This window comes from Macaca mulatta, chromosome 9 (assembly GCF_049350105.2).
Source record: "Macaca mulatta isolate MMU2019108-1 chromosome 9, T2T-MMU8v2.0, whole genome shotgun sequence".
NCBI classification, from domain to species: domain Eukaryota; kingdom Metazoa; phylum Chordata; class Mammalia; order Primates; family Cercopithecidae; genus Macaca; species Macaca mulatta.
Window position 1 is genome coordinate 28934964 of NC_133414.1, and position 25288 is coordinate 28960251.

At 39.6% G+C, this 25288-nt stretch overlaps 1 protein-coding gene across 1 annotated transcript in view; it reads right to left on the reverse strand.

Annotated features, from left to right (window-relative positions):
* Positions 1-7959: 7959 nt before the first annotated feature.
* The window catches only part of MKX (mohawk homeobox), a 75515-nt gene continuing 58186 nt past the window's right edge, over positions 7960-25288 (reverse strand). Inside the window, exons 6-7 of the mRNA XM_015146675.3 lie at positions 10607-10640; positions 7960-10501 (exon numbers count right to left, since the gene is read on the reverse strand). Of these exons, the coding sequence (XP_015002161.2) occupies positions 10315-10501; positions 10607-10640 (221 nt within the window). The 3' untranslated portion in view covers positions 7960-10314. The remainder of the gene's footprint in view (positions 10502-10606; positions 10641-25288) is intronic.

The following is a 25288-nucleotide window of genomic DNA, read 5'->3' on the forward strand; positions in this document are numbered from 1 at the left end:
GTTTCAGATAACAATTTAAGTAGCATAAATACTGACAATGTAAAATTAACAAGAAAGTGTTAAAAATGACATGTGAGAATAGAGGAAGTATCAAAGTTCTGGTTACGTCACCTTTCATATTGAGGATTCAAGGCTTGTAGCTTAAGAAATTGAGATTGGGAAAATGGCCACCTTTGTGTGCCTCGACTGCCTTGCCTCTCAAACCCAGCTCCAATTCAACTACCTCAGGGAAGCTGCTCTTGAAGTTGTTAGGCAGAGCCTGTGGAGTTGAACCAAGGACTTGGCTCTGCAAGGAAAGATGTAGGAGAGAGGAGAAGAGGAGAAGAGGGAGGGAGGGACAGAGATCATGTGTTAGTTTCCCTCTGTCAAGACTAGAACCTGGATTGCTGTAGAGGAGAACCCCAAAATGGGCATCAAGTTGTAAGTTCTTAGAAAAGGCATTACTTGTGAAAATACAGAGGCCTCTGAGAAGAAGGCAGCACTAGACCGTATGAAGTCTTGACCCTCAAAGTGCTGTGGGGTTGCTGAGCAATTGGCCAAGTTCTTCTTCCATTTGCAGTTCTGCAGCCTGGAGAGCAGAAGGGATATGTCTTGGTGCCTTAACAACGAAGTACAGCTTGTCAGCTGGTCTATCTCCTGATCACAAGGGCTGAAAGTATCTGCCCCATCCCTTAACTCATAGGATTTCCACTGCTTAAGATGGACTTAGGTTTCAAATTGAAGAAAGTCTTGTGCATGCAATGAAAAATGGTGATTGAGCAGCCGAAGAGAGAAATAAAACACAATATCCCAGATAGGCAGTTTCTACTGAAACGGAACCATTGGAGGAGAACTATTATAACTTGACCATAAATAATTAATCAAACAAATGCATTTAAGGAGATTCAGTTGCAGCAGGATATTTTTCTGGAAGATGCTTGCTATCACACACACACACACACAGACACACACACACACACACCCGACAAAGGATTCATATCCAGAATGTATTAAAGAACACTTAAAAATAAGTAAGTAAAGAACAAACAACCCAATGCAAGAGTGGGGAAAAATCTTGAACAGTCACTGGTGTAAATCCAAATAGTCAGTACTTATCAAAGAACACACACTGGGGAAATGATAATTATCCAGAATATATAAGTAACTCAAGCAACTCAACGGCAACAAAACAAAAAAAAAAACAAAAAAAAAAAAAAAAAAAGAAATAAAATAAAATAATCTGATTTCAAAGGGGACAAAAGACTTTAAAAGACAGTTCTCAAAAGAAAACCTAAACATGGCCAATAGGGATGTAGAAAAATGCCCAACATCACTAATTATCAAGGAAATGCAAATCAAAACCACAAGGAGATACCACTTAACTCCAGTTAAAATGACTATTATCAAAAACACAAAAGAAAACAAGTGTTGGTGAGGATGTAGAGACAAGAGACACTTATGCATTGTTGGTGAAATTATAAACTAGTACAGCCATTATGGAGAACAGGATGAAGCTTCCTCAGAAAATTAAAAACAGAACTACCGTGTGATGCAGCAATCCCACTACCGAGTATATATCCAAGGGAAATAAAATCAGTATATCAAAAAGATAGCTGCACTTCCATGTTTATTGAACACTAATTATAATAGCCAAGATATGGAATCAAACTGTGTCCAACAATAAGTGGATGGACAAAGAAAATGTTATATATATATATATATATATACACACACACACACACACACATATATACACACACACATTCAGCCATAAAAAAGAATGAAATCCTGTCATTTGCTGCAACATAGATGAACCTGGAAGACACCATATTAGGTGAAATAAGACAGGCACAGAAAGACATGATTTCATTCATATATGAAGTCCATTTAAAAAAATGTTCATATCATAGAAACAGAGAGTGGAACAGTAGTTACCAGAGACTGGAGAGGGAAGGGGGAAAGAAGAGGCTGGTCAGAGGTTGGTCACTGGGTACAAAGTGACAATTAGGAGGAATAAGTTCTGGTATTTGATTGCACAGGAGGGTAACATGCTTAACAGTAAGGTATTGCATGTTACAAAATAGCTAGAAGAGAGGCTTTTGAATGTTCTCACCACAAAGAAATGATAAATGCATGAAGTGATGGATACACTAACTACCCTTATTAAATCATTCTACAACATACATACATCGAAACATCAAGCTGTATCCCATAAATCTGTACAATTATAATGTATAAATTAGAAAAAAACTTGAGGCTGGGCACAGTGGCTCATGCCTACAATCCAATCACTTTGAGAGGCCAAGACAGGCGGATTGCTTGAGACCACAAGTTCAAGACCAGCCTGGGTAACATGGCAAAAACCTGACTCTACAAAAAATAAAAAAAAATTGTAGTCCCAGCTATTTAGGAGGGTGATGGGGGAGGATCACCTGCGCTTGGGAGGTTGAGGCAGTGAGCTGTGACTGTGCCACTGCACTCCAGCATGGGTGACATAGTAAGTCCCTGTCTCAAAGAAAAAAAAAACTTGAACAGGCACTGCCACAATATCTAAATATGACATATGAAAATCACCAATTAAATATCAATTAAATATTCATATTAAACAATATCAGTTTGTTCTTAATGTTAAATCATAAGATGCCTCTACAAATCTACTATGAAAGCTAAAACATTAACATCTGAAAATACCAAAATTAGCAAGTCTATGGAGCAACTAGGTCTCTCATATCTTGCTTTGGAGATGTAAACTGGTGTTACCAGCATGGAAAACTGTTTGATAATATCCACTACAATGGAACGTAACTCAAAAAGTCTAGCTGCAGTCTACCAGAAATGCATACATGAATTTACCCAAAGAAACATACGAGAATGTTTATAGAAGTGTTATTCATCATAGCCCCCCAAATGGAAAACCCACATATCCATCAACAGGAGGTTGTATAAATAATTTGTTTTATATTCACATAATGATGCAATTATATATAGCAATAAAGAGGAATGGATGCTACAAGAATAAATTCATGCAACAAGATGGATGAATCTCACAAATATAATATTGATCAAAAAGATAGAAATACGAATGTAACTCTATGATTCAATTTACTTTAATTTCACAACTAGGCAGAAGTCAGAAAAATAGTTACATCTGGGTAGGAGCTTCTGGAACACTTATAATGGTTCTAATCTTGATCTGGGTTTTGCTTTCACAATTATATTCTCTAGGTTAAAATTTGTTGAGTTGTACATTTATGGCTTGCAAATTTTTTACATTATAATTTAATAAAAAATGTTTAGGAAAATATTCAACATCCATTTATAATATAATATTTTAGTCAATCCAGAATGAAATAATATTGTCTTAAAATATGAAAAAGAATAATTCTCAAATCAATATCCATTACAGCATAAATATTTAAACACTAGAAGTGATTCCATTAAAGTGAGGAAAAACACAAGAGAGCTTACCATCTCTGTCATGAAAAATTGTTCTGGAAATATCAGTCAATACCACAAGGAAAGGAAAGGAATAGGGTATAAATATTAGAAAAGGATCAGTAAATTTTCATTATTTGGAAATAACATGATGGTATACCTCAAAGTTCAAGTGAAATATTTGGAATATTAATTTTTAAAAAAGAATCCTAATTAAGTGTCTGGCTAACAAAAGTAATATTAAAAAACCAATAGTTTGTCTGCAAACAAATGATAATTAAGATTAAACAAAAATGGAAAAACTACACTGACAGATGCAAGACAAAAATAAACACCAATGAATGAGATTAATGAGAAATAGGAAACAAAACTAAAACTCTACTGAGATCAAATGAAAGGAGAAAACTGAATAATAAAACTCAACATTGCAAAGTATAAACTCATCTATATATTCATGAACTCCACAAATGCCAACATTATTTTGGGGGCAGTAGGGATTTGATAATATAATGTATCATGTATATCCTTAAAAGTTAAGATGTAGAAAGAGCCAGGAAAATTCTAAGAATGATATTGAAGGATTTATACTCAGTACTATGGTAAGGGCCTGAGGAGGGCTCAGAAGCAAATACTGAGATCAGTGGATTATCCAGTAAACAGTTTTGAGACAGCCAGCTAGGTTGTCTTTTGCTGGGAGGATCAAGGAGAGAGCCAGATACCTAGCTTACTTCTTAGCCAAAATAAATCGCCAATGGATACAAGATTTAAATATACAAAAATAAATAATAAAACTGATAGTAGAAAACATGGATGAATCTTCTTACAATTTTGGCACTAACTATATGCCAGGTAGCATTGTAAGTACTTTATATATAATTAATTTAATCCTCACAACACTAAGAAGTAGATATTATTATCAACCATCTTTTGCAGATGAGGAAACTGAGACATAGACGGGTTAAGTGTGTTGTGCAAGGTAATAGAGCCAGTAAGCACAAGAGAAGTGACTTGAACCTCAGCAGTCTGGTTCCAGAGTGTATGCTCTGAGCTACCACATGACACTGCTTCTATGATGGCCAAATAGATGCAGTAGCATCCTATGTACCCTAAATATACACACAGACGAGGCTCAACCTTCCGAATTTCAAAATATGATAAGTGAAGTTAAAAAATATCCTAGCAAAGTGGGAAAACACTTATAGCATATATTACAGACAAAGTACTAAATTTTCTTTAATATACGAAGAACTCATACAAATTACTTACAAATGGACAAGTAAAGGTAAAAAAGAAAGAAAAAGAAAAACATGAACAAGCAGTTTACTGAAAAGAAATACCAATAAGCTTAAGTGCAGCGCCACTCATCTTAAACAAGCACAAGTTAAAACAATGTTGAGACATCATTTTTATCAACCACATTGTCAACTATTGAAAAGTTTACTACTACTCAATGTTTTGACCAGGTTGAGGGAAAACAGGCATACCCTATTTTTGGAAGTGTAAATTGGTAGAATTTTAAAATACTAATTTGGTAACATTCATCAAAAAATTTAATGTGCTTATCTTTTGACCCATTAATTCCACTTCTAGCTATCTATTCCATAGATGTATAAGTGTCTGAAGACACATAGGCGTAAGAATGTTCATTGAGTCATTGTTTTTTTGTTTGTGGGTTTTTTTTGTTTTTTTGTTTTTTGTTTGTCTGTTTTCTTTTTTTTTTTTGAGACAGAGTCTCACTCTGTCACCTAGGCTGGAGTGCAGCGGCATAATCTCAGCTCACTGCAACCTCCGCCTCCAGGGTTTGAGCGATTCTCCTGTCTCAGCCTCCCGAGTAGCTGGGACTTACAGGCGCTCACCACCACACCTGGCTAATTTTTTTGTACTTTTAGTAGAGATGGGGTTTCACTATGTTGGTCAGGCTGGCCTTGAACTCCTGGACCTTAAATGATCCACCGCCTCGGCTTCCCAAAGTGCTGGGATTATAGGTGTGAGCCACTGTGCCGGACCTGCATCATTGTTATCAGTGTTACTTAATGTGAATCAACTACATTGCTAAGAGCACTGTACATTCAGCTGACATTTTTTTTTTCTTACAGAAAGACTTTCTTGATGAAGAAAGAAATCCATTTTGGTGCAAGCTCCTTATTCCAATGTGAAACAGCACTTTGAGTAGCACTAGTTTATAATAATTAAAAATTCAAAATAACCCAAAAGTTCATCAGTGGGCTATCTGCTAAATAAATTATAATAGATCCAAAAATAATAGATCCTCATGTAGGTGCTTTTCCTCTTTACCCTTCTATACTGTTTACATTTTTCTGCAATTAGCATAAATTACATCTATATTTTTTTAAAACACTTGTAATTTAAAATTTAAATTTTGTTTAAAAGTCAAGAATATCTGTCAGATTAGACTCAGTGTAGGTCAAATTTCTAGAAACTGGCTTTGGGTTACAATTTGTTGTAGAAGACCTAGTGAGACCATCTTACATGGGGTGAATTCCCATGGAGTCATTTGTGCAAAATGTAAAAACACCTCAGCATTTTGTTTTGTTTCCAAACTCAGAAATCTGTTTTTCCTCGCCTTGAGAGGAAAAGTTTATTGTGGCCAATTCACCCTTCTCCCAAACCAAAGTTTTAATCCATCTCTGAGATGGGTCCCAAAGCTCGGAGCGGTGAACTCAGGATTCCATTCCTGCAGTGTGGCAATCTATCTTCTAATTCTAATCATAATGGTTACAAAGAAGAACAGGACTGGCTGGGCGTGGTGGCTCACGCCTGTAATCCCAGCACTTTGAGAGGTCGAAGCGGGTGGATCACCTGAGGTCAGGAGTTCGAGACCAGCCTGGCCAACATGGTGAAACCCTGTGTCTACTAAAAATAAAAAATTAACCAGGTGTGGTGGCACACTACCACACCTGTAGTCCCAGCTACTTGGGAGGCTAAGGCAGGAGAATTGTTTGAACCCAGGGGGCAGAGGTTGCAGTGAGCCGAGATCGCACCACTGTACTCCATAAGCCTAGGTGACAGAGTAAGGCTCTGTCTCAAGAAAAAAAAAAAAAAAAAAAAAAAAAGAACAGGACCAAGAAATACTTAGTGCTCACAAGGACCCAATGTTGGTGACCCTAACACATATTTGACAGAGTCGAGGGGTCCTATATGCTTCACGGAAGCCACAGTTTATAATGCCAAAAAGTGTGAGACATGAGGCCTTTCAGAGCTGTGTGGAATACGGTCATAATCGCTAACATTTGTACAGAGCCATGCAGTTTGTAAAGTGCTTTCATATCGACTGCCTCATTGACTCCCCACAACAGATCGTTGGAGTAGGTAAATTTCACAGATCTAATTTTATAGGTGCAAACAATGGGTATAGAAAGAAGGCTTATGCTTATTCCCCAAAGGTACTAAGAAGTGAAGTAGCAAAGCCAGAGCATGCCGGCCCAGGTTCTTACCACCACAACACACTGCCTTCCAAGGCATGACTTGCCTATGCCATCCCTGGCAGGACGGCCTGGGGGGCTTGCTCTGCTTCTCTGTGTTTATTTACATGCTGTGACACCGCTGAGCTGGATAAGTTTGAAAGCAGGCTATGGCTGTTGCCACTGTTTGTTAAACATTGCTACTTGGAGCAGACAGAGAACACAGGCAGCAGCTTGAGTTTTTCTTAGCCATCTTCAACAGTATCAAGCAGGACAAATGGAGGGAAAGCAATTCTTGGTTATCCCAAAGAAGGACGCGACCGCATGTATCGTGTTTTCTGCTGGAATGTCTGTTCTGCCTTAACTTTGCAACGCTTTATGCTTTTTGCCTGGAAATTCAAAGTGACGATGCTAAACTAATCTTCCTTGAAGGCCTTTCTAACTCTGATACCAACTTTCACCATTGCACAGCAGCTTTTCTTGTCAGGCATCTCTCCCTCCCCACAGCTGTTTGTTAAACTACCCATTTCTTATGTTGCATTCATTTTAAATATTTCTACTTTCTTGTGCATAAAGCCTGGAGAGAGGAATTGTAACTACATAATAATACGTTCCAGCTACCAAGCACCTATTATCGGACAGACACTGTGGTAGGCACTTTATGTACTGTATTTTATCTCAATCTTATTGCAAACTCTAGAAGGTATAGCTCCTTACTCCCACTTTGCAGATGAAGAAACTAGGTAAGAATGACTAAGTAGTAAGGGACAAAGCTGAGATTCAAAGGTAGTTCTGTCTAGCTTCAAAGCCAAGGTTTTCTCTCCAGTGCAGAGCACACCACAAATAATGCTAATTGTATTAGTGAGGGAAAGAAGGTATTATGTGAAAATGCTCATTTTAAAGGTACGTATTTTAATAGTCAGCATCACACTCCCTTTTCCTCAGTCTTTAAAAGCTGGATTGGTGGCCTAAGGTGATGAAATTCAAACCTAATACAAATGCAGCACTCCCATATCATATCCCTTAACAGTCTAAGGAGAATTGCTGCATATAATGGGCCCGTCTGTTCTACTGCTTCATCTACCTGCTCAGCTCTCAAAGGAAAACAAAATCCATACGATCATTGAGGTCTAGAAATTAACTTTTATTTTAAATCTGTCAAGAACTCCTGGCAGTTATTAATTTTATTAAAATGATTACATATGGCAAAACAAAGAATAGAGGTAATTCTATTTCTCTACAACATAAATTATGAGTTAGATTTTCAGCTGCCGGCTCAGCATTGTTCAAGATTCTTTTAAAGGGCTGGGGGGATTTTAATATCCAGAAAATGTTAAAGCAGCAAAAGAAAAAATAAATTAAAAAGTCATTGCAATTGGAGATATTGCCAAGGATGTGCTTATTATAAAGTCTTCTTGACATGTTAATTATAAAATCTTCCAACCTTTGGTATTAAAAAAAATCATGTGAATAGTTGTCCTATATTGCCTTGTCATCTATAATTTATAACAGAGAAGAAATTTGCTGATTTTTTAAAAAAGACGGCAAACATGAATCATGACTCATTCAAATAAAATACAACCAGCATTCATTCATCTAACTGAAATATGTCAAAACAAAAACACTTTTATTAACATATTTAATACCAGAATAACTTATAATAGTATGAAAAAGAGTGAAGTATTTGTCTTTAGTTTTCATTGACATGCTCACATTTTGGCAAAATTGTTTTGTAAAGATTCCAAAGTTTGTATCAGAGATCTCTAACTATTTAAGGATGCAAACCAAAAGAACTCATACTTCATCTGATCATACAGTCATAACTTATATATTTTGCTTTGCGCTTACTGTTACTGCAAACAGCAATTTAGAAAACAAAGTAAAAATATATATATACACAAAATATTTTTATATCAAATTATCTTCATTACACTAAATAAATCCAATCCCCAAATGCTATGTTACATGAAAAAGTGTCCTACAATTTATATCAAGACTGATACTGTCCGTCAACTAGAGCAGCCTTTGGTTTTAAAAGCATTTTGCAAAATAAAGAAAAATGTCACCACTTGGCTACACTATTGACCCTCATTCACACTGACAAAAATGCTTTCCAGTTTAAAAAAAAATAGATTACATACTCAGAAAAAAAAATCCCATCATAAAAGAGTCAAACCGTTTTTACTTCTCTGTAGCACATACCCTCTGTTATATTTGGCATTTCCACTGTTTATTCAAGTTTCAAGTCTTCCCAAGCTGATTAGAATATTATTGTTTAGTTGAGAAAGATAGTCTTCTTTCTTGATATTGATTGTTCTCACTCAATGGTAGTCTAATTTAGAAACAAAATGTTTTCTTTCAATGCACGATTTCACTTCACTTTTACATTAATGTCCAACTTGGCAAAATTCAAACTGTTCAATGTTTTGTTTTCCATATGTTTTAAATTTAAAAATCAATTTTATGTATGTGTATGTATAGCCACACAGAGATACATTTCTTTCATTCTCTTGTTCTCGCTGCAATACAAATTGTCCATCAGCAATTGTAATTTGAAACGAATCAAATAAAAGATTTTTAGTCATACCATATGAACACAGTTTCCATCACAAAAAGACAGTGAGCTCTAATGCAAACAGGATTATGTTTTAAAACTACAGGTTTAGTTTTACACAGGAAAATTTTGAGTTATTTATATAATAAAGTTGTTTTTTTTTTTTTTTAAACTTCAGCAGAACTTGAGAAAAAAATCCAGATTAATTCTAAAGGGCTTTGTGGTACTTTCCAACAGTGCTTGAAAAAAAGTTTTCCTGATCACCATGTATTCACTGAAATTTTAAATTAACTTGAAGGAATCACTTCTTAAATGTACAACGTTATGTGGATCGCTGCACCTTGAATTTTGGAAGTTTGTAACATATCAGATATGCAGGCAAGATACATGCATAAAAGTCTCACTGTCACTCTGAAAAGCACATTGAACAATTTTCAATACTGTAGACTTTTTTTAAAAGGAAGATTTCATTTGGGCTGAACAGATATCCAAGTTTTAACTTGTGAATTATTGAATGCATTTCAAGGGCTTTCAGTGATTCTGGTTTCAGTCCTGGAATGATTAGGTCCATCTGGAATGATGCACACAGGCTAATAAGCATATGGCGTTGGCATTTTGAGGCATAGCTGTTCAACTATGCCCACGTTGGAGCTTATTTTTGGGAGCAAGGCACTTACTGTAATGGTAATGCAGACATTTTATGCATAGTTTGAGTAACATAAAATAAGTTAATATTTTTGATTAAAATGAGTTTTTTATAATTTATATGTCTTTTACAGAAGCAACTAAATGATATATTTGGGATAATTAAAAATAAGAAGAGGTTTGGGAGAGAGTCATTTTCATCCCTGCTTCGGCTCTTAGGATGAGGGTTGACGAAAACACTGGAAAGAACATCCATTGGATCTGAAAAGCAACAAGCTCTTAAAACTGCTGCACCAGCGGCACTTTGACAGTCTTTACTTCTGCTATATGGGATGACTTCTGGATGATGCAGCTGGTAGTTCCCTGCAGTTTGTCCTTTCCCTGTGCAAGATTTGTTAAGGCCATAGCTGCGTTGATCTCCTTCCAATACGTGTCATCTTTGCTCGGTCCCTTTCTGTTAGCTGCACTGGAGTTAAGCAAAACAGAAAGTAAACGATCAAACTCACTGCAGTTTGCATTGAAAATGTCATCGCTGAAAAGCAGGCACGGCCAATGGGAACATTTTGCTCACCTGTCACCCTTATTGGATCCGTTTTCCAGAGTGTCTGTAAAGAAAAGCAAAAATTCAGTTATTTTTATTTTTTTCCTTTCTTTTCTCATCTCAGGAGTTTCATCGCTAATGACCAGAAGTAAAAGTTCTTCAGGAAATATAGTTGAAAATTAGTTAGCTTTTAATAAAGATAAAGCAGTTTGTATTAAGATGAAAAAAATTGCAAAGGAGCAGAAATAAGATGACAGTGGGTAGTAAAGAATAAAAGGGAGCTCTCATAGCTATACAATAATCTGAAGTTATTTACTCTGAGAAATTGGGGCCTTTTGGATCAGGAGACAAGCAGCATAAGGAAAAAAGTGCTGACTGTGCCTGGGGCCAGGTTCTGGCCTTGCCCTACTATCCACCTGCAGTGTAACTTGGGGGCAGATTATGACCTCCCACAATGTCTGGGATTCAGTTCTCTAACTATCAAATCAGGGAGTTTTGGCTGGGCACAGTGGCTCATATCTGTAATCCCAGTACTTTGGGAGGCCAAGGCAGGGGGATTGCTTGAGCCTAGGAATTCGAGACCAGCCTGTGCTACATCGTGAGATCTCATCTCTACTAAAAATAAAAATAAAAATAGCTGGGTATGGTGGGTGTTCACCTGTATTCCCAGTTACTCAGGAGGCTGAGGTGGGAGGATGGCTTGAGCCCAGGGGTTGAAGCTGCAGTAAGCAGGGATTGTGCCACTGCACTCCAGCCTGGGCAATAAAGCAAGACCCTGTCTCTAAGAAAATTAAAATAAAAAACTGGGGGTTCTAGACAAACTTGGGGGTGCTTCTGGCTCAATGATTCTATAATTTCATGGTTATCAAATTTTCTTTTTTCTTTTTTTTTTTTTTTTGAGAAGGAGGCTTGCTGTGTTGCCCAGGCTGGAGTGCAATGGTATGATCTCGGCTCACTGCAACTTCCACCTCCCGGGTTCAAGCAATTCTCCTGCCTCAGGCTCCTGAGTAGCTGGGATTACAGGCACCTGCCACCATGCCTGGCTAATTTTTGTATTTTTAGTAGAAACAGGGTTTCACCATGTTAGTCAGGCTGATCTTGAACTCCTGGCCTCCTGATCTGCCTGCCTCGACCTCCCACAGTGCCGGGATTACAGGTGTGAGCCACCGTGCCTGGCCAGTTATCACACATTTATTTCAGACAAAGGATGGGCAAATAGTTCCCTCTGCTAGTTAGCAAATGAGTAACAGACTCAATGGCGATAGCAATACAGGATTTCCTGGCATATTTATTAGAAGAAGCAGGCACCAGTCCTCAATTTCCAAAAGAACGCTTCCTCTTGCTGCTGCAGGAAATGAAAGTTAGGATGCTAGCTTTTGCTTCTACACTCACATCTTTGGTTTAGATTTGCTGCTTCACTCCGAACACGAATGTCTCTCAACACCACATAAATATAAAGAACCCACAAAAATGGGTTCTCGAGCTCCTTAGGCTAAAAGAATCTGGTATGAGTAACACAAAAATTTCCCTACTGAAGGGAAAGATGTAGGGGGGTGGTAGATAGGCTACTGGCGTGGCGTCCTAGCAAAGGAGTAGGGTTGAGACTCCAAAACCAGACAGTGGGTGAGCCCCTCTTCATCACCATCATCATCCACAACAATAATCAATATTACCGGGGAGCTACTGCAGGTGGCACTGTGCTCCACACAGGAAACTTGGAAGATGCAAGGCCCTCTGCTAGTTCTATGGCCTTTACAAAACTGTCTTTTCCTGCCCTTAGTCCTCTCCCTTCCTTTTACCCCACCTCCCATCCCCGCCAACCCAATATTTCTCACAATTTCTTTTTCTCTACACTGCTTAAGGATAGTTAGGAAATGCATCCTAATTTCCAATTCTGAGCTCTAAGAGAGTCACAGAACTAGAAGAGGTTTGAGAAGAGTAACGTCAACATGATCGTCATATAGTCTAAGCAGGGCAAAATTTCCCAGGGAAGAGGTGGTCAAGAGAAAACAAATGACATGACCATGAGGCAGCCAAGCTTCAATACCCTGTCTGAAGGAAAAGAATGGGGAAAGCCTGCTGACATATCCTGAGTTCAGCCTTAAGGTGTAGACCACGAGACAATCATGGGTCACTCTGAGCTCTTTTCACAGCCCTTCACCTAAGGAACTTAAATAAACAAGGCGAACAAACAAAACAAAAGCATTTAGTGAACAAATGGCAAAGTGGTTGTGAAGAACACATGAGATCATGTGTGTCTGGCCCAGAATGGAACAACGAGTGTTAGTTCCCTTGGTCTCCTTTCACTGACTACTCAGGCAGCATTTTATAAGGTTTTAGGGATCCTTTGGGGGAAATAATTGGATCTGTGAACAGTTAGATCGTTACCTTCTGCAGCTCTGCCAGCTTCTGGCTCTTACAGGGTCAGCCTGGATGCTTAGCTATACCTCTGCTACTTTCCATAGTTTTGCAATTATAAAGTAACTCATGTAAATGCAGGAAAAGAATGATCATTGGTAATTTACAGAACTCTGATACTACTGATTTACAGATCATTTACTACGTGCCAGGCACAATTCTGAGCACTTCGTGGCCTAATTTATTTATGATTACTGACTTTGTGTATGGATAACAAGTCTCCACGGTATCTGTGAAGTCATTTTTTATCGAGTTCTATTCTCCTATCTGTAAATCTTCACTCAGTGAGGACAGAGACAAGGTGCTACCAGAACAGAGAACAAGTCAAGGCTTTCGTCTGGGAGAAGGAAAGCCAGCAAATTGCACATTTCACAGAGGAAAAAAAAAATGAGTTAGGCCTTTGCTCCATTTTGCCCACAAATTGCAACAATTCTGTTGCCAAAGTGAAGCAATAGGTTATGGAGATATTTATTCAATGGAAAGACTTGGCAAAAGCAGAGTAAGTTCCATGAGGCTTAAATAACGTTAGGGAAATAACAAAACATAATTTAGAGAAGACTATGTAACTGACGCTCTGGCTCCCAGATGAAGCCATCTCACATAGGCGAAGGAGACCAGAACCCGGTTCCCTACCTGAACTGTCAACCTCAGAGTGGTTACTGCACACACAAGAAGAAAGCCTCTGCCTATCAAATACGTTATGGGTTACAGAACCTGTCAGTGCATCAATGCCATCAATGTATGGAGCCTGCACGTGGAAGGAGAAGATGTAATTCATGGCTCAGGTCCACGGAGAGCCTCTATTTAGGATGAGGAGTTGACTTGCATGTCTTGCAGCATCGTGAGCGCCTGGCTGTGGCTAGCACTCCCTGTGGCTGACTCCTTGGACTTGTTCCACTGAGAAACATGTTTACTACAGCCAACTGTGAAATTATAAAATTCTGCTTACTCTTTGGGTGTATGTGTTTGACACTTTGGTGCCTATGAAAATACCTTTGAAGTGCAAAAACGTAGACTCAAATCCCCATGCAGGTATTCTTAATTAGGTTTTACAAATCTCAACAATGTACTACACAGGATTCGATACACTGAATTCTGTATTTTATTTTTCAGGCAGATGGGCACATTCAATGTCACTAGGTATAGATTGGGTTCCTTTCCAGTAACAGAAGAAAATTGTTTTACATCACACACTGGGGCCTTTCGGGAGGTGGGGAGCTGGGGGAGGGAAAGCATTAAGAGAAATGCCTAATGTCAATGACAAGTTGATGAGTGTAGCAAACCAACATGGCACATGTATACCTATGTAACAAACCTGCACGTTGTGCACATGTACCCTAGAACATAAAGAATAATACAATAAAAAAAGAATTTCTATTTAAAAAAAAGTAATGGAGAATAGACACATGTTGCTTCTCTATCAGTAGTCAGTGTGAAAACTGCATACAACAAAACTCAATCTCAAAGACTGAAATCCACAAGGAAAAGCTGCTTACCACCACTTGGGAAGTGCCGGGGGTGGGCAGTCTCTGTGCCCAAAGTGCTTTTAGTTCAAAAAATGAATTGATGTTAGAAGGGCACGCTTTTCCTGAGGCTGTTACTGGTGGGCTGCCCAGTGTCACTTGGGTATTTTGTAGTCCAAGAGCCACCTCCTGTGGAGTAATGTGTGCTGGTTCCCAGAAAAGCCAAACCGGCAAAAGGAAGATAGCAAACAGAGCCCTTTGACTCTGAAACATTTGTGCTTTTTTTTAGGAAAGCAAGGACTCGAAAGATCTGGGAGACTGGGGAGATTTTTTTTTTTTTTTCTATTTGTTGTGCTAAGATGAAATCTGGAGAAATGTCACAGTTTTTAGCGAACTGATATCATTTGAGGGGAATTCAGAAAATTTACAATCTTCTCATTATACTAACTGGCTGTATTAATGTTGTAATTTTTTTTTTCTTATGCTCTTCCCCTTTGAAGTAAAAACTTATCAGCTCTTCTCTGGCTCAAGTGTGCTGTGTCTTGTGTCTTTTCAGCTCATGGTCAGTATTTGAGGTGCAGTGGGTCTGTGTACCCCACCCCTGGTGGTCATGGGGGTCCTGACACGTCTGTCCACTGCTGACAGGTGGTCTCACCGGCTCCACTCGAGAAGTGGTACCTAGTAGCTCCAGAAACAATCAGACAGGAGAGAGAAGGATCGTGCATGTTGCTGAAAGAGGGAAAACGCAAGTTGGAGCTAGCTCCTGGTATGTAGACTCTTGAGAGCAGTTCATTAGCATGCACAGACTCAGGGTCTGACTGCCCCACATTTGGCTCGGCTGTATCTCTTACTCTGCAAGTAGCTTGGCTCAGCCTCTCCAAAGTCTGAGCTAAAATGCCTCTTTAGATTCCAAGGTTCCAAAAATCAGCTACGCTGTCAATTACCATAAAAGCAACTGGTTGGCAGGAACGGCTTATTGAACCAGCCAAAAGAGCGTGTTTTAAGACGAAAAAAGAAAAGAAAAGAAAAAAAAAGAGGTGTGTAGTTAGGAAAATCTTGGATGCTGCAAAACCCAAACCATGTTGAAACTTAAAGTGGGGCTATCCTCAGTTTGGACATGTGTTTCCTTCTACGGTTAAGTAGAGAAAAAAATTATACAGAAAACCCAGTTCCAATGCAACTCGAGATATCTGAGCAAAAAGCTCTGCGGCCAACTGTGAAAAATGCAACTCAGAAGCACATCAATTCTGATGTATATTCCCGATGTTATATTTGTAGCCATAAAAAGAGACAAAAATGTGGCCAAATCTTTTTCTCTGAGGTTTTTAAAAAATTTAATAAATAGGCCCTAAAGGGAAAAATGTTTTTGTTTCACATATGCCACTGAAATGTAAATAAAATGAGGCAAGATTAAGAATTCAGGTTTTTAAATTAAACAATCGAAAAATTATATATGTTTCCCTAAATTAAAATGGAGGGAGTAGAAGAAAAAAAACTTTTGAGATCACGGAAAGGGAAGTAAATGAGTCAGTGAGAAATCATCACTGAAATAGCTCAGCCAAGGGGGAAAACAAAGACAGTCCACTAGGATTATTTGAGTGGGAAGAAGAAGCCACTCATATTTTAAAACAATAAAAGAAGGTACAGTTGTGCACCACCTAACGATAATTCGGTCAGTGACAAACCAGACATATGACAGTGGCCCAGAAGATTATAATGGAGCTGAAAAATTCCTGTCACCTAGTGACATCATAATGTGGTTGTGCCACACATTGCTCATGTGTTTGTGGTGATACTGGTGTAAAGAAACCTACTGAGGCCGGGCACAGTGGCTCACGCCTGTAATCCCAGCACTTTGGGAGACCAAGGCGGGTGGATCACTTGAGTTCAGGAGTTCAAGACCAGCGTGGCCAACATGGTGAAACCCTGTCTCTACTAAAAAATACAAAAACTTAGCCAAGCATGGTGTTGCATGCCTGTAATCCCAGCTACTCAGGAGGCTGAGGTGGGAGAAGCGCTGGAACCCGGGAGGTGGAGGTCGCAGTGAGCCAAGATCTCGGCATTGCACTCCAGTCTGGTGACGCAGCAGGACGCCATTGCAAAACAAACAAACAAACAAATAAACAAACAACAACACCTACTGAGCTGCTAAATATATAAAGTGTAGCACATAAATTATGTACAGTACATAATACTTGGTAATAATAAATGACTATATTACTGGGTTTATGTATTTACTATATTTTTTATTGTTATTTGAGAGTGTGCTCCTTCAACTTATATTTCAAAAGTTAACTGTAGCCGGGCGCGGTGGCTCACGCCTGTAATCCTAGTACTTTGGGAGGCCGAGGTGGGCGAATCACTTGAGGCCAGGAGTCCAAAACCAATCTGGTCAACATGGTGAAACCCATCTCTACTAAAAATACAAAAAAATTAGTTGGGTGTGGTGGCGGGTGCCTGTAATCCCAGCTACTTGGGAGGCTGAGGTGGAAGAATTGCTTGAACCCAGGAGGCAGAGGTTGCAGTGAGCCGAGATTGCGCCATTGCACTCCAGCCTGGGCAACAGAGCAAGACTACGTCTCAAAAAAAAAAAAAAGAAAGGTTAACTGTAAAACAGCCTCAGGCAGGCCCTTCAGGAGGAATTCCAGAAGAAGGCATTGCTATTATCGGAGATGACAGCTTCGTGCGTGTTATCGCCCCTGAAGACATGGAAGTGGAAGACAGTGATATTCACGAGCCTTACCCTGTGCAGGCCTAGGCTAATGTGTGTGTTTGTGGCTTAGTTTTTAACAAAAGTGTTTAGAAAGTAAAAATAAGAAATGAAAAATTTTAATAACAGGAAAAAGTTTACAGAATAGGACATAAAGAAAATATTTTCATACAGCTGTCCAATGTGTTTGTGTTTTAAGCTAAGTGTTATTACAAAAGAGTCAAAACGTTTTTTTAAAAAGCTTATAAAGTAAAAAGTAACAGTAAGCTAAGATTAATTTATTATAGAAGAAAAAAATTTTTAAATAAATTTAGGGTGGCCTAAGTGTTGAGTGTTTATAAAGTCTACAGTAATGTAGAGTAACGTCCTAGGCCTTCACATTCACTCACCACTCACTCACTCACTCACCCAAAGCAACTTCCAGCCTTGCAAGCTCCGTTCATGGTAAGTGCCTTATACAAGTGCATATTTTTTTTTATTTTTTACCAGCAGTCCTAAACCTTTTTGGCACCAGGGCCTGGTTTTGTGGAAGACCATTTTCCCACAGACCAGGGAGGGAGGCAGTTTCAGGATAAAACTGTTCTACCTCGGATCATCAGGCATTAGTTAGATTCTCATAAGAAGCGCACAACCAACCAGGAGCAGTGGCTCGTGCTTGTAATCCCAGCACTGTGGGAGGCCGAGGAGGGTGGATCACAAGATCAGGAGTGTGAGACCAGCCTGGCCAACACAGTGAAACCCCATCTCTACTAACAATACAAAAATTAGCTGGGTGTGGTGGCAGGCACCTGTAATCCCAGCTACTTGGGAGGCTGAGGCAGGAGAATCGCTTGAATCCGGGAGGTGGAGGTGGCAGTTAGCCAATATCTCATCGCACCACTGCACTCCAGCCTGGGCAACAGAGCTAGACTCAGTCTCAAAAAAACAAAAAAAGAAAAGAAAAAAAAGAAAGAGAAGTGCACAACTACACGCGCAGTTCACAATAGGGTTCGCGCTCCTGTGAGAATCTAACACCAGCGCTGATCTGACAGGAGGTGGAGCTCAGATGGTAATGTGAGCGATGGGGAGCAGCTGTAAATACAGATAAAGCTGCTTATGCAGCTCCTGCTATGGAGCCTGGACTGCTACCGGTCTGTGGCCTGGGGGTGACGGGCCCCTGTTTTATACCATATTTACTGTGTCTTTTCTATGTGAAGGTATGTTTAGATACATATATATATATTTTTTACTTCATTGTACTACTTTTCTACCCTTTGAGAAAACCCAATTAATACATAAAACATTTCTTCTAGTGAGTAGGAATTACTTTCTATATTTTTAAAGTATTCATTATTATAAGATTCCCAAAGGAAATCAGGTCCCATTTCTGTTAACTCTTTTTTTTTTTTTTTTTTTTGTACTTTAAGTTCTAGGGTACATGTGCACAACGTGCAGGTTTGTTACATATGTGTACATGTGGCATGTTGGTGTGCTGCACCCATTAACTCGTCATTTACATTAGGTATATCTCCTAATGCTATCTCTCCCCCCTCCCCCCTCCCCACAATAGGCCCCAGTGTGTGATGTTCCCCACCCTGTGTCCAAGTGATCTCATTGTTCAATTCCCACCTATGAGTGAGAACATGCAGTATTTGGTTTTCTGTTCTTGCGATAGTTTGCTGAGAATGATGGTTTCCAGCTGCATCCATGTCCCTACAAAGGACACGAACTCACCCTTTTTTATGGTTGCATAGTATTCCATGGTGTATATGTGCCACATTTTCTTAATCCAGTCTGTCACTGATGGACATTTGGGTTGATTCCAAGTCTTTGCTATTGTGAATAGTGCCGCAATGAACATACGTGTGCATGTGTCTTTATAGCAGCATGACTTATAATCCTTTGGGTATATCCCCAGTAATGGGATGGCTGGGTCAAATGGTATTTCTAGTTCTAGATCCTTGAGGAATCGCCATACTGTTTTCCACAATGGTTGAACTAGTTTACAGTCCCACCAACAGTGTAAAAGTGTTCCTATTTCTCCACATCCTCTCTAGCACCTGTTGTTTCCTGATTTTTTAATGATTGCCATTCTAACTGGTGTGAGACAGTATCTCATTGTGGTTTTGGTTTGCATTTCTCTGATGGCGAGAGATGATGAGCATTTTTTCCTATGTCTGTTGGCTGTATGAATGTCTTCTTTTGAGAAGTGTCTGTTCATATCCTTTGCCCACTTTTTGATGGGGTTGTTTGTTTTTTTCTTGTAAATTTGACTGAGTTCTTTATAGGTTCTGGATATTAGCCCTTTGTCAGATGAGTAGATGCCAAAATTTTCTCCCATTCTGTAGGTTGCCTGTTCATTCTGATGGTAGTTTCTTTTAGATACATATTTTTAATGCTTACCATTGGCTCCGATTGCCTACAGTAGTCAGTATAGTAATCTACTGTACAGGTTTGTAGTCTAGGATACATTGTAGTCCAGGATACTGCCTGATGATACATTTGCATTTCTTAGAGCACATCCCTGTTGTTAAGCAACACATGACTATATTCACCTTGCTCATGAGGCCTGGCCTAGTGCCCTTGCAGAGCAATTAAAAATCTGGGGTCTGTGATAATGATCCAAAGCAAGTCAGAGCTCCAGATGCTTGAAAACTGTGCTTCTGCACACCTGTTAAGTTTGGGGGCCATTACTTTGATAGCAGGTGTGCAGAACCTGCGTCTAGTATGTTATTGACCTCAGAAATCCAGAGAGCCTCTGGGGGTACCAGATCAGTTTCTGGAGTTATTCACATACTTGGAACAACTGAGGATAAGAACAAGACTCTGGTGAGTACGGCAGGTATAAAACCTCACTGAAGATTCTGAAATACCAATTGCTGTGAAGTTGCAGTGCCTTACCAAATGACCCCCAGGGCTCACAAGCAATCCCCAGGGCTCCCTGCTCACATGGTTACAGTCTCCATCTCTACTTTTTCATACCTGGAGACTGAAGCTGGGCTTCCACACCCCTCTACAAATTGGTTCTACAGTGACTATACAGTTCTTTCTTTTTATAAATAGCATTCATTGGTTGGATACAGCAGCTTATGCTTGTAATCCTAGCACTTTGAGAGACCGAGGCGGGAGGATTGCTTGAGCCCAAGAGTTTGAGACCAGCCTGGGCAACATATATGGTGAGACTTTGTGTCTATTAAAATTTTTTAAAATTAGCCAGGCATGGTGGTGTGTGTCTGTAGTCCCAGCTACTCGGAAGGCCGAGGTGGGAGGATCACTTGAGCCTAGGAGGTCAAGGCTGCAGTGAGCTGAGATCATGCCACTGCACTCAGGCCTGGGTGACAGAATGAGACCCTGTCTGAAAAAAAAAATATATATATATACATATATATATATATATACACACACACACACGCATGCACATAAATATATAGCATTTGTTGTTTTTTTTTAAATAAGAAAGTAATACAGCTTCCCTGCAGAAAATCTAAGAAAAAGTGTAAAATAGAAAATAAGGGGCAATCAGGGATAATTAATATTAACATTTGGATATATGGCCTTCCAAACAAGTATTATACACATTTTTTAAAATGGCATCATTCTGGACATGTGTTACAACCTGCTACTGAACTTCCATGTTCACCTTACCTTCTGTTAATAAATAAGACAGTAATTTACCCTTTGGCCTTTCCCAATGTGGCAGTGGGTTTTGCCTGTAAAATAGAAACAGCCTGAAAGAATTCAAAATCCAGCTCCATCCAACTTAAACTTGAATATTAAGCAGTGCAAATGTTGAAAGAAGGAGTTATCTTTAAAATAACCAGGGACTGGTTTTGTAGAAGACAGTTTTTTCACAGAGCAGGGAGTGGGGTGTTTGAGATGAAACGGTTCCACCTCAGATCATCAGGCATTAGTTAGATTCTCGTAAGGAGTTCACAACCTACATCCCTTATATGCACAGTTCACAATAGGGTTCATGCTCCTATGAGAATCTAATGCTGCTGCTAATATTTATTGTATGCTTATTCTTATGCCAGGCACTATGCCAGAAACTCTACAAATGTTATCTGATTAAATGCCTGCAATGACCCTGTGTGATAGCACCACCACCCTTATTTACAAATGACACTGTAGCTTAGAGGGGTCCAGGAACTTGCACCTTTGCAAGCTGTGAGACTCAGCACGAGGTCCCCTGGCCCTGAAGGTCTTGTTTTTAACCCCTGCATGGCACTATCCAAGTAACCTCTGTCAATAAAGCCACCTGCAAAGACCGTGGCAAGACTTAATGCATAGTATACATAGAAAGCCTATGGCAGTAGAACCTATTAAAAATGGATTAAACTTCTCTGTACTTTTTGCTAGGATTTTAGACCACAAAGAGACCAAAACCAGATTTTTTTCTCCTTATGATTTAATATGTAATATCAAGGAATCTGTCCAAATTGTAGAATAGGGAATTCAAGTAAGTTGTCTTGAGATCTTCTTTATACTTTCAGTAGAGTGATTTCTTTTGGATTTTTGTTTTGTTTTGCTTTGCTTTTTGTTTGTTTGTTTGTTTGTTTTTGAGACGGAGTCTTGCTCTGTCTCCCAGGCTGGAGTGCAGGGGCGTGATCTTGGCTCACTGCAACCTCTGCCTCCCGGGGTTCACACCATTCTCCTGCCTCAGCCTCCTGAGTAGCTGGGACTACAGGCGCCCGCCACCACGCCCGGCTAATTTTTTTTTTTGTATTTTTAGTAGAGATGGGGTTTCACTGTGTTAGCCAGGATGGTGTCGACCTTCTGACCTTGTGATCTGCCTGCCTTGGCCTCCCAAAGTGCTGGGATTACAGGCGTGAGCCACTGCGCCCGGCCCAGTAGAGTGATTTCTAATCGATGTGTGTGTGATATCCCTATAACTACTCCTCTATAGCCCTGAGTGAATGACTGCTAAACAGTTCCTAGGCGTCACTTTTAGAGGAAAAGTGCTCTGTCACTTTTACAGGAAATTTTTGTGGTTATCCTCTCTTTGGGACAGTTAGAGCTTTTGAATGAGTAAAGATAAATCATTCTAAGTGATATTTGCCAGAAAAGGAAGTAAAGGAAAACCACCCAACAACCCATAACACTTATTTGTTGATGACCAGACTGCTTCTACCAGTCCCGCTGACCAAAGTGAGTTTGACTCTAAAACTCTGGCATGACAGGAAGAGACTGCAACTAAAGCCTGGTGAAAGTCAAGGCTACTGAAGATAAAAGGGTTATTAGAAGCCTGGATTTTATGGGTCTGGAGATAAGAGAGCTTTGGAAGCTTTCTAAGTGGTGAGAAGTGAATAATGAATAATAGATGAATAAAATGAAACCCACCCCATATTCATGGATGGACTTAGTATTTTTTTTCTTCTTGTAATAGACTAGCTGAATTAGTTATCCTGGGAGTATAAAGAATGAGAGGCGTCTAAAATTATTTCAGAATTTGAAGAAAGAAAGAGAGAGAGAGAGAAAGAAAGAAAGAAAGAAAGAAGAGAAGAGAAGAGAAGCGAAGAGAAGAGAAGAGAAAAAGAAAAGAAAAGAAAAGTCTTTTCTTTCTTCTGAGACAGTCTTACTCCGTCACTCAGGCTGGAGTGCAGTGGCGTGATCTCGGCTCACTTCAACCTCCTCCTCCTGGGTTCAAGCGATTCTCCTGCCTCAGCTTCCCGAGTAGCTGGGATTATAGGCGCCTGCCACCATGCCTGGCTAATTTTTGTTTTTTTAGTAGAGATGGGGTTTCATCACGTTGGCCAGGCTGGTCTCAAACTCTCAACCTCAGGTGATCCGCCCACCTTGGCCTCCCAAAGTGTTGGGATTATCGGCATGAGCCACCGCGCCCGGCCAACTCTTTTCCAAAAATAAAGCCAACGTTGCCTCCAGCCATGACTTCCATATTCTGGCCAGAGATTCTTTTCCTTTCTGCCACCGCTTATGTGGGCTGGCCCCTCTTGATGGCTAATGACACCCAGATGTCCTGGATCCACAGGGTCCTTACCTTCAACTGCCTTTCTGTCAATGCATAGTCCCCTCAACTAGCTACTGCCAGAAAATAAAAATTGAAAGCCACAGCTCGCTCTTTCTTTTCTTTTCTTTCTTTTTTGAAACGGAGTCTCGCTCTGTCGTCCAGGCTGGAGTGCAGTGGCACGATCTTGGTTCACTGCAACCTCCACTTCCTGGGTTCAAGTAATTCTCCTGCCTCAGCCTCCTAAGTAGCTGGAATTACAGGCACGCACCACCTCACCCAGCTATTTTTTGTATTTTTAGTAGAAACAGGGTTTCACCATGTTGTTCAGGCTGGTCTCAAACACCTGACCTAGTGATCCACCAGCCTCGGCCTCCCAAAGTGCTGGGATTACAGGTATGAGCCATTGCACCCAGCCCACACCTCTCTATTTTGAACCAATAGTGAAGAGCTCCCTGGTTAAGATGGGGCTATTTCATATCTCAAAGCTCTCAGGCTAGGTTATAATTCCATTAAGAACAACAATAGGACATCTTTCTTTCTGCAGGAGTACCAATGCCTTGGGTAGACCTGTGAAAGTGCTGCTTGGCTCCTTATGTTAGGGAGCTACTGCCCTGGCTGGTGGCTCTTTAGTCATTTCCTGATGTTTCTTTTTTCTGGTAAAATGCACAGCTCTTCTGGCCCCATCAGTCTGGGCCAGTGGAGGTGCAGGAAGTGGGACTTGTAACTTAAAAGTAGCTGTTCAGAATAAATAGAACACCACCCAATGATCATGTTTCAATTCACTTTTAATCTTATTCACTAAGCACATTAAATATTCTTGATGCTAAGTCATTCAGCATAGTCCCATCTTCCAAGATTGCTCCTCTGTGATCTCAAAGGCTCCATCTTCCCCAAGTTTAAAACGTTCAGCCTGAAATTTCACTTTGAAGATTTGAATGTAGTCTATGGGGAGGCCAGGGTCGGCGGGGGTTCAGAAAGGGGATCTGGAAATGTTAAGTATTCTCGTTTCTATTCTTGGCTCTTGGTATTCTCCACGAGGGTGGTCTGGAGGGAGCCTTAGAGGCCGTGTAGTGTAATGGTCAGAGCTCAGACTCCAGACCTAGACAGCATGAGCTGCACCCCTGCTCTCTCACTTAGCATCCACGTGCCAAGCTGGCCAGCTGCTTGACTTCTCTGTGTTTCATCTTTATCACCTATTAAACGAGGATAATAGTACCGGAGTCATAGGGTAGTTATGTGGACCACATGAGTTCATATTTTATAAAACACTTAGAAGACAGCTTGAGCACATATACCAAGCACTATAGAAGTCCTCGTTAAAAAAAAGAAAAAGTTTACCTCCCTTCTCACTTTAATTTTCTACATCTAGAAAATGGAATTAAATGCAGTCACCAGAAAAATTAGTGTTATTCGATGATTTAATATGAAAACCATTATGTAAGGAGAAAATATTTAACTCTGGGCAAAAGCCCATCAGCTCAGATTAATGGATTAAGTGTGCAGAATCTATCATCTTCAAAGACAAAAATGGCTTTTCTGATGGTCTTTTGTGCCAAAACACCACAACATGCCAAGACAAAGAGACCTGGAGCCACATTAAAGAATATCTATTAGCTTTAAGTATCTAATGGATTTTGTTACTTCATTTTCTCAGGGGGAATATTGGAGATGTTACCCAAAGTGTTTCATCCATGAAACCTAGATTTCCAGCCAAAGTCTCAGAAAATGAACTCCTAACTATACATGAATAAGTTCTGTGTGTGCTTATATGTTGCAAAGAGCATTAATTGTTTATAAAAGCACTCCTTTTTACATGCAGGTTGGGCTACTAGTTCTGAAACCTAAATGCATTTATAGTGCTTCTTAGCTAAACCTTAATTTTGTCCCCACATCTTAATATTGATATTCATCCTTTCAGTTCTATAGCACAAGGTTTATTCCTCCCAAGATTCACTTTACAGTTACCACACCGCCGTTTTGGAAGGGTTGACTTGTTAATAAATATACAGCTGCATGGTGTTAGGCTACAAACGACTAATATGACTTCAGCAAAAAAAAAAAAAAGACTCTTTAAACGGAAAAAATGTGCATTCATGATCTGGAAAGTCTGGCTCCTCCATCTATTTTCAAACTCCTCAGTATCTCTAAAAAACCATCAAAAAGTATTTTTCCTT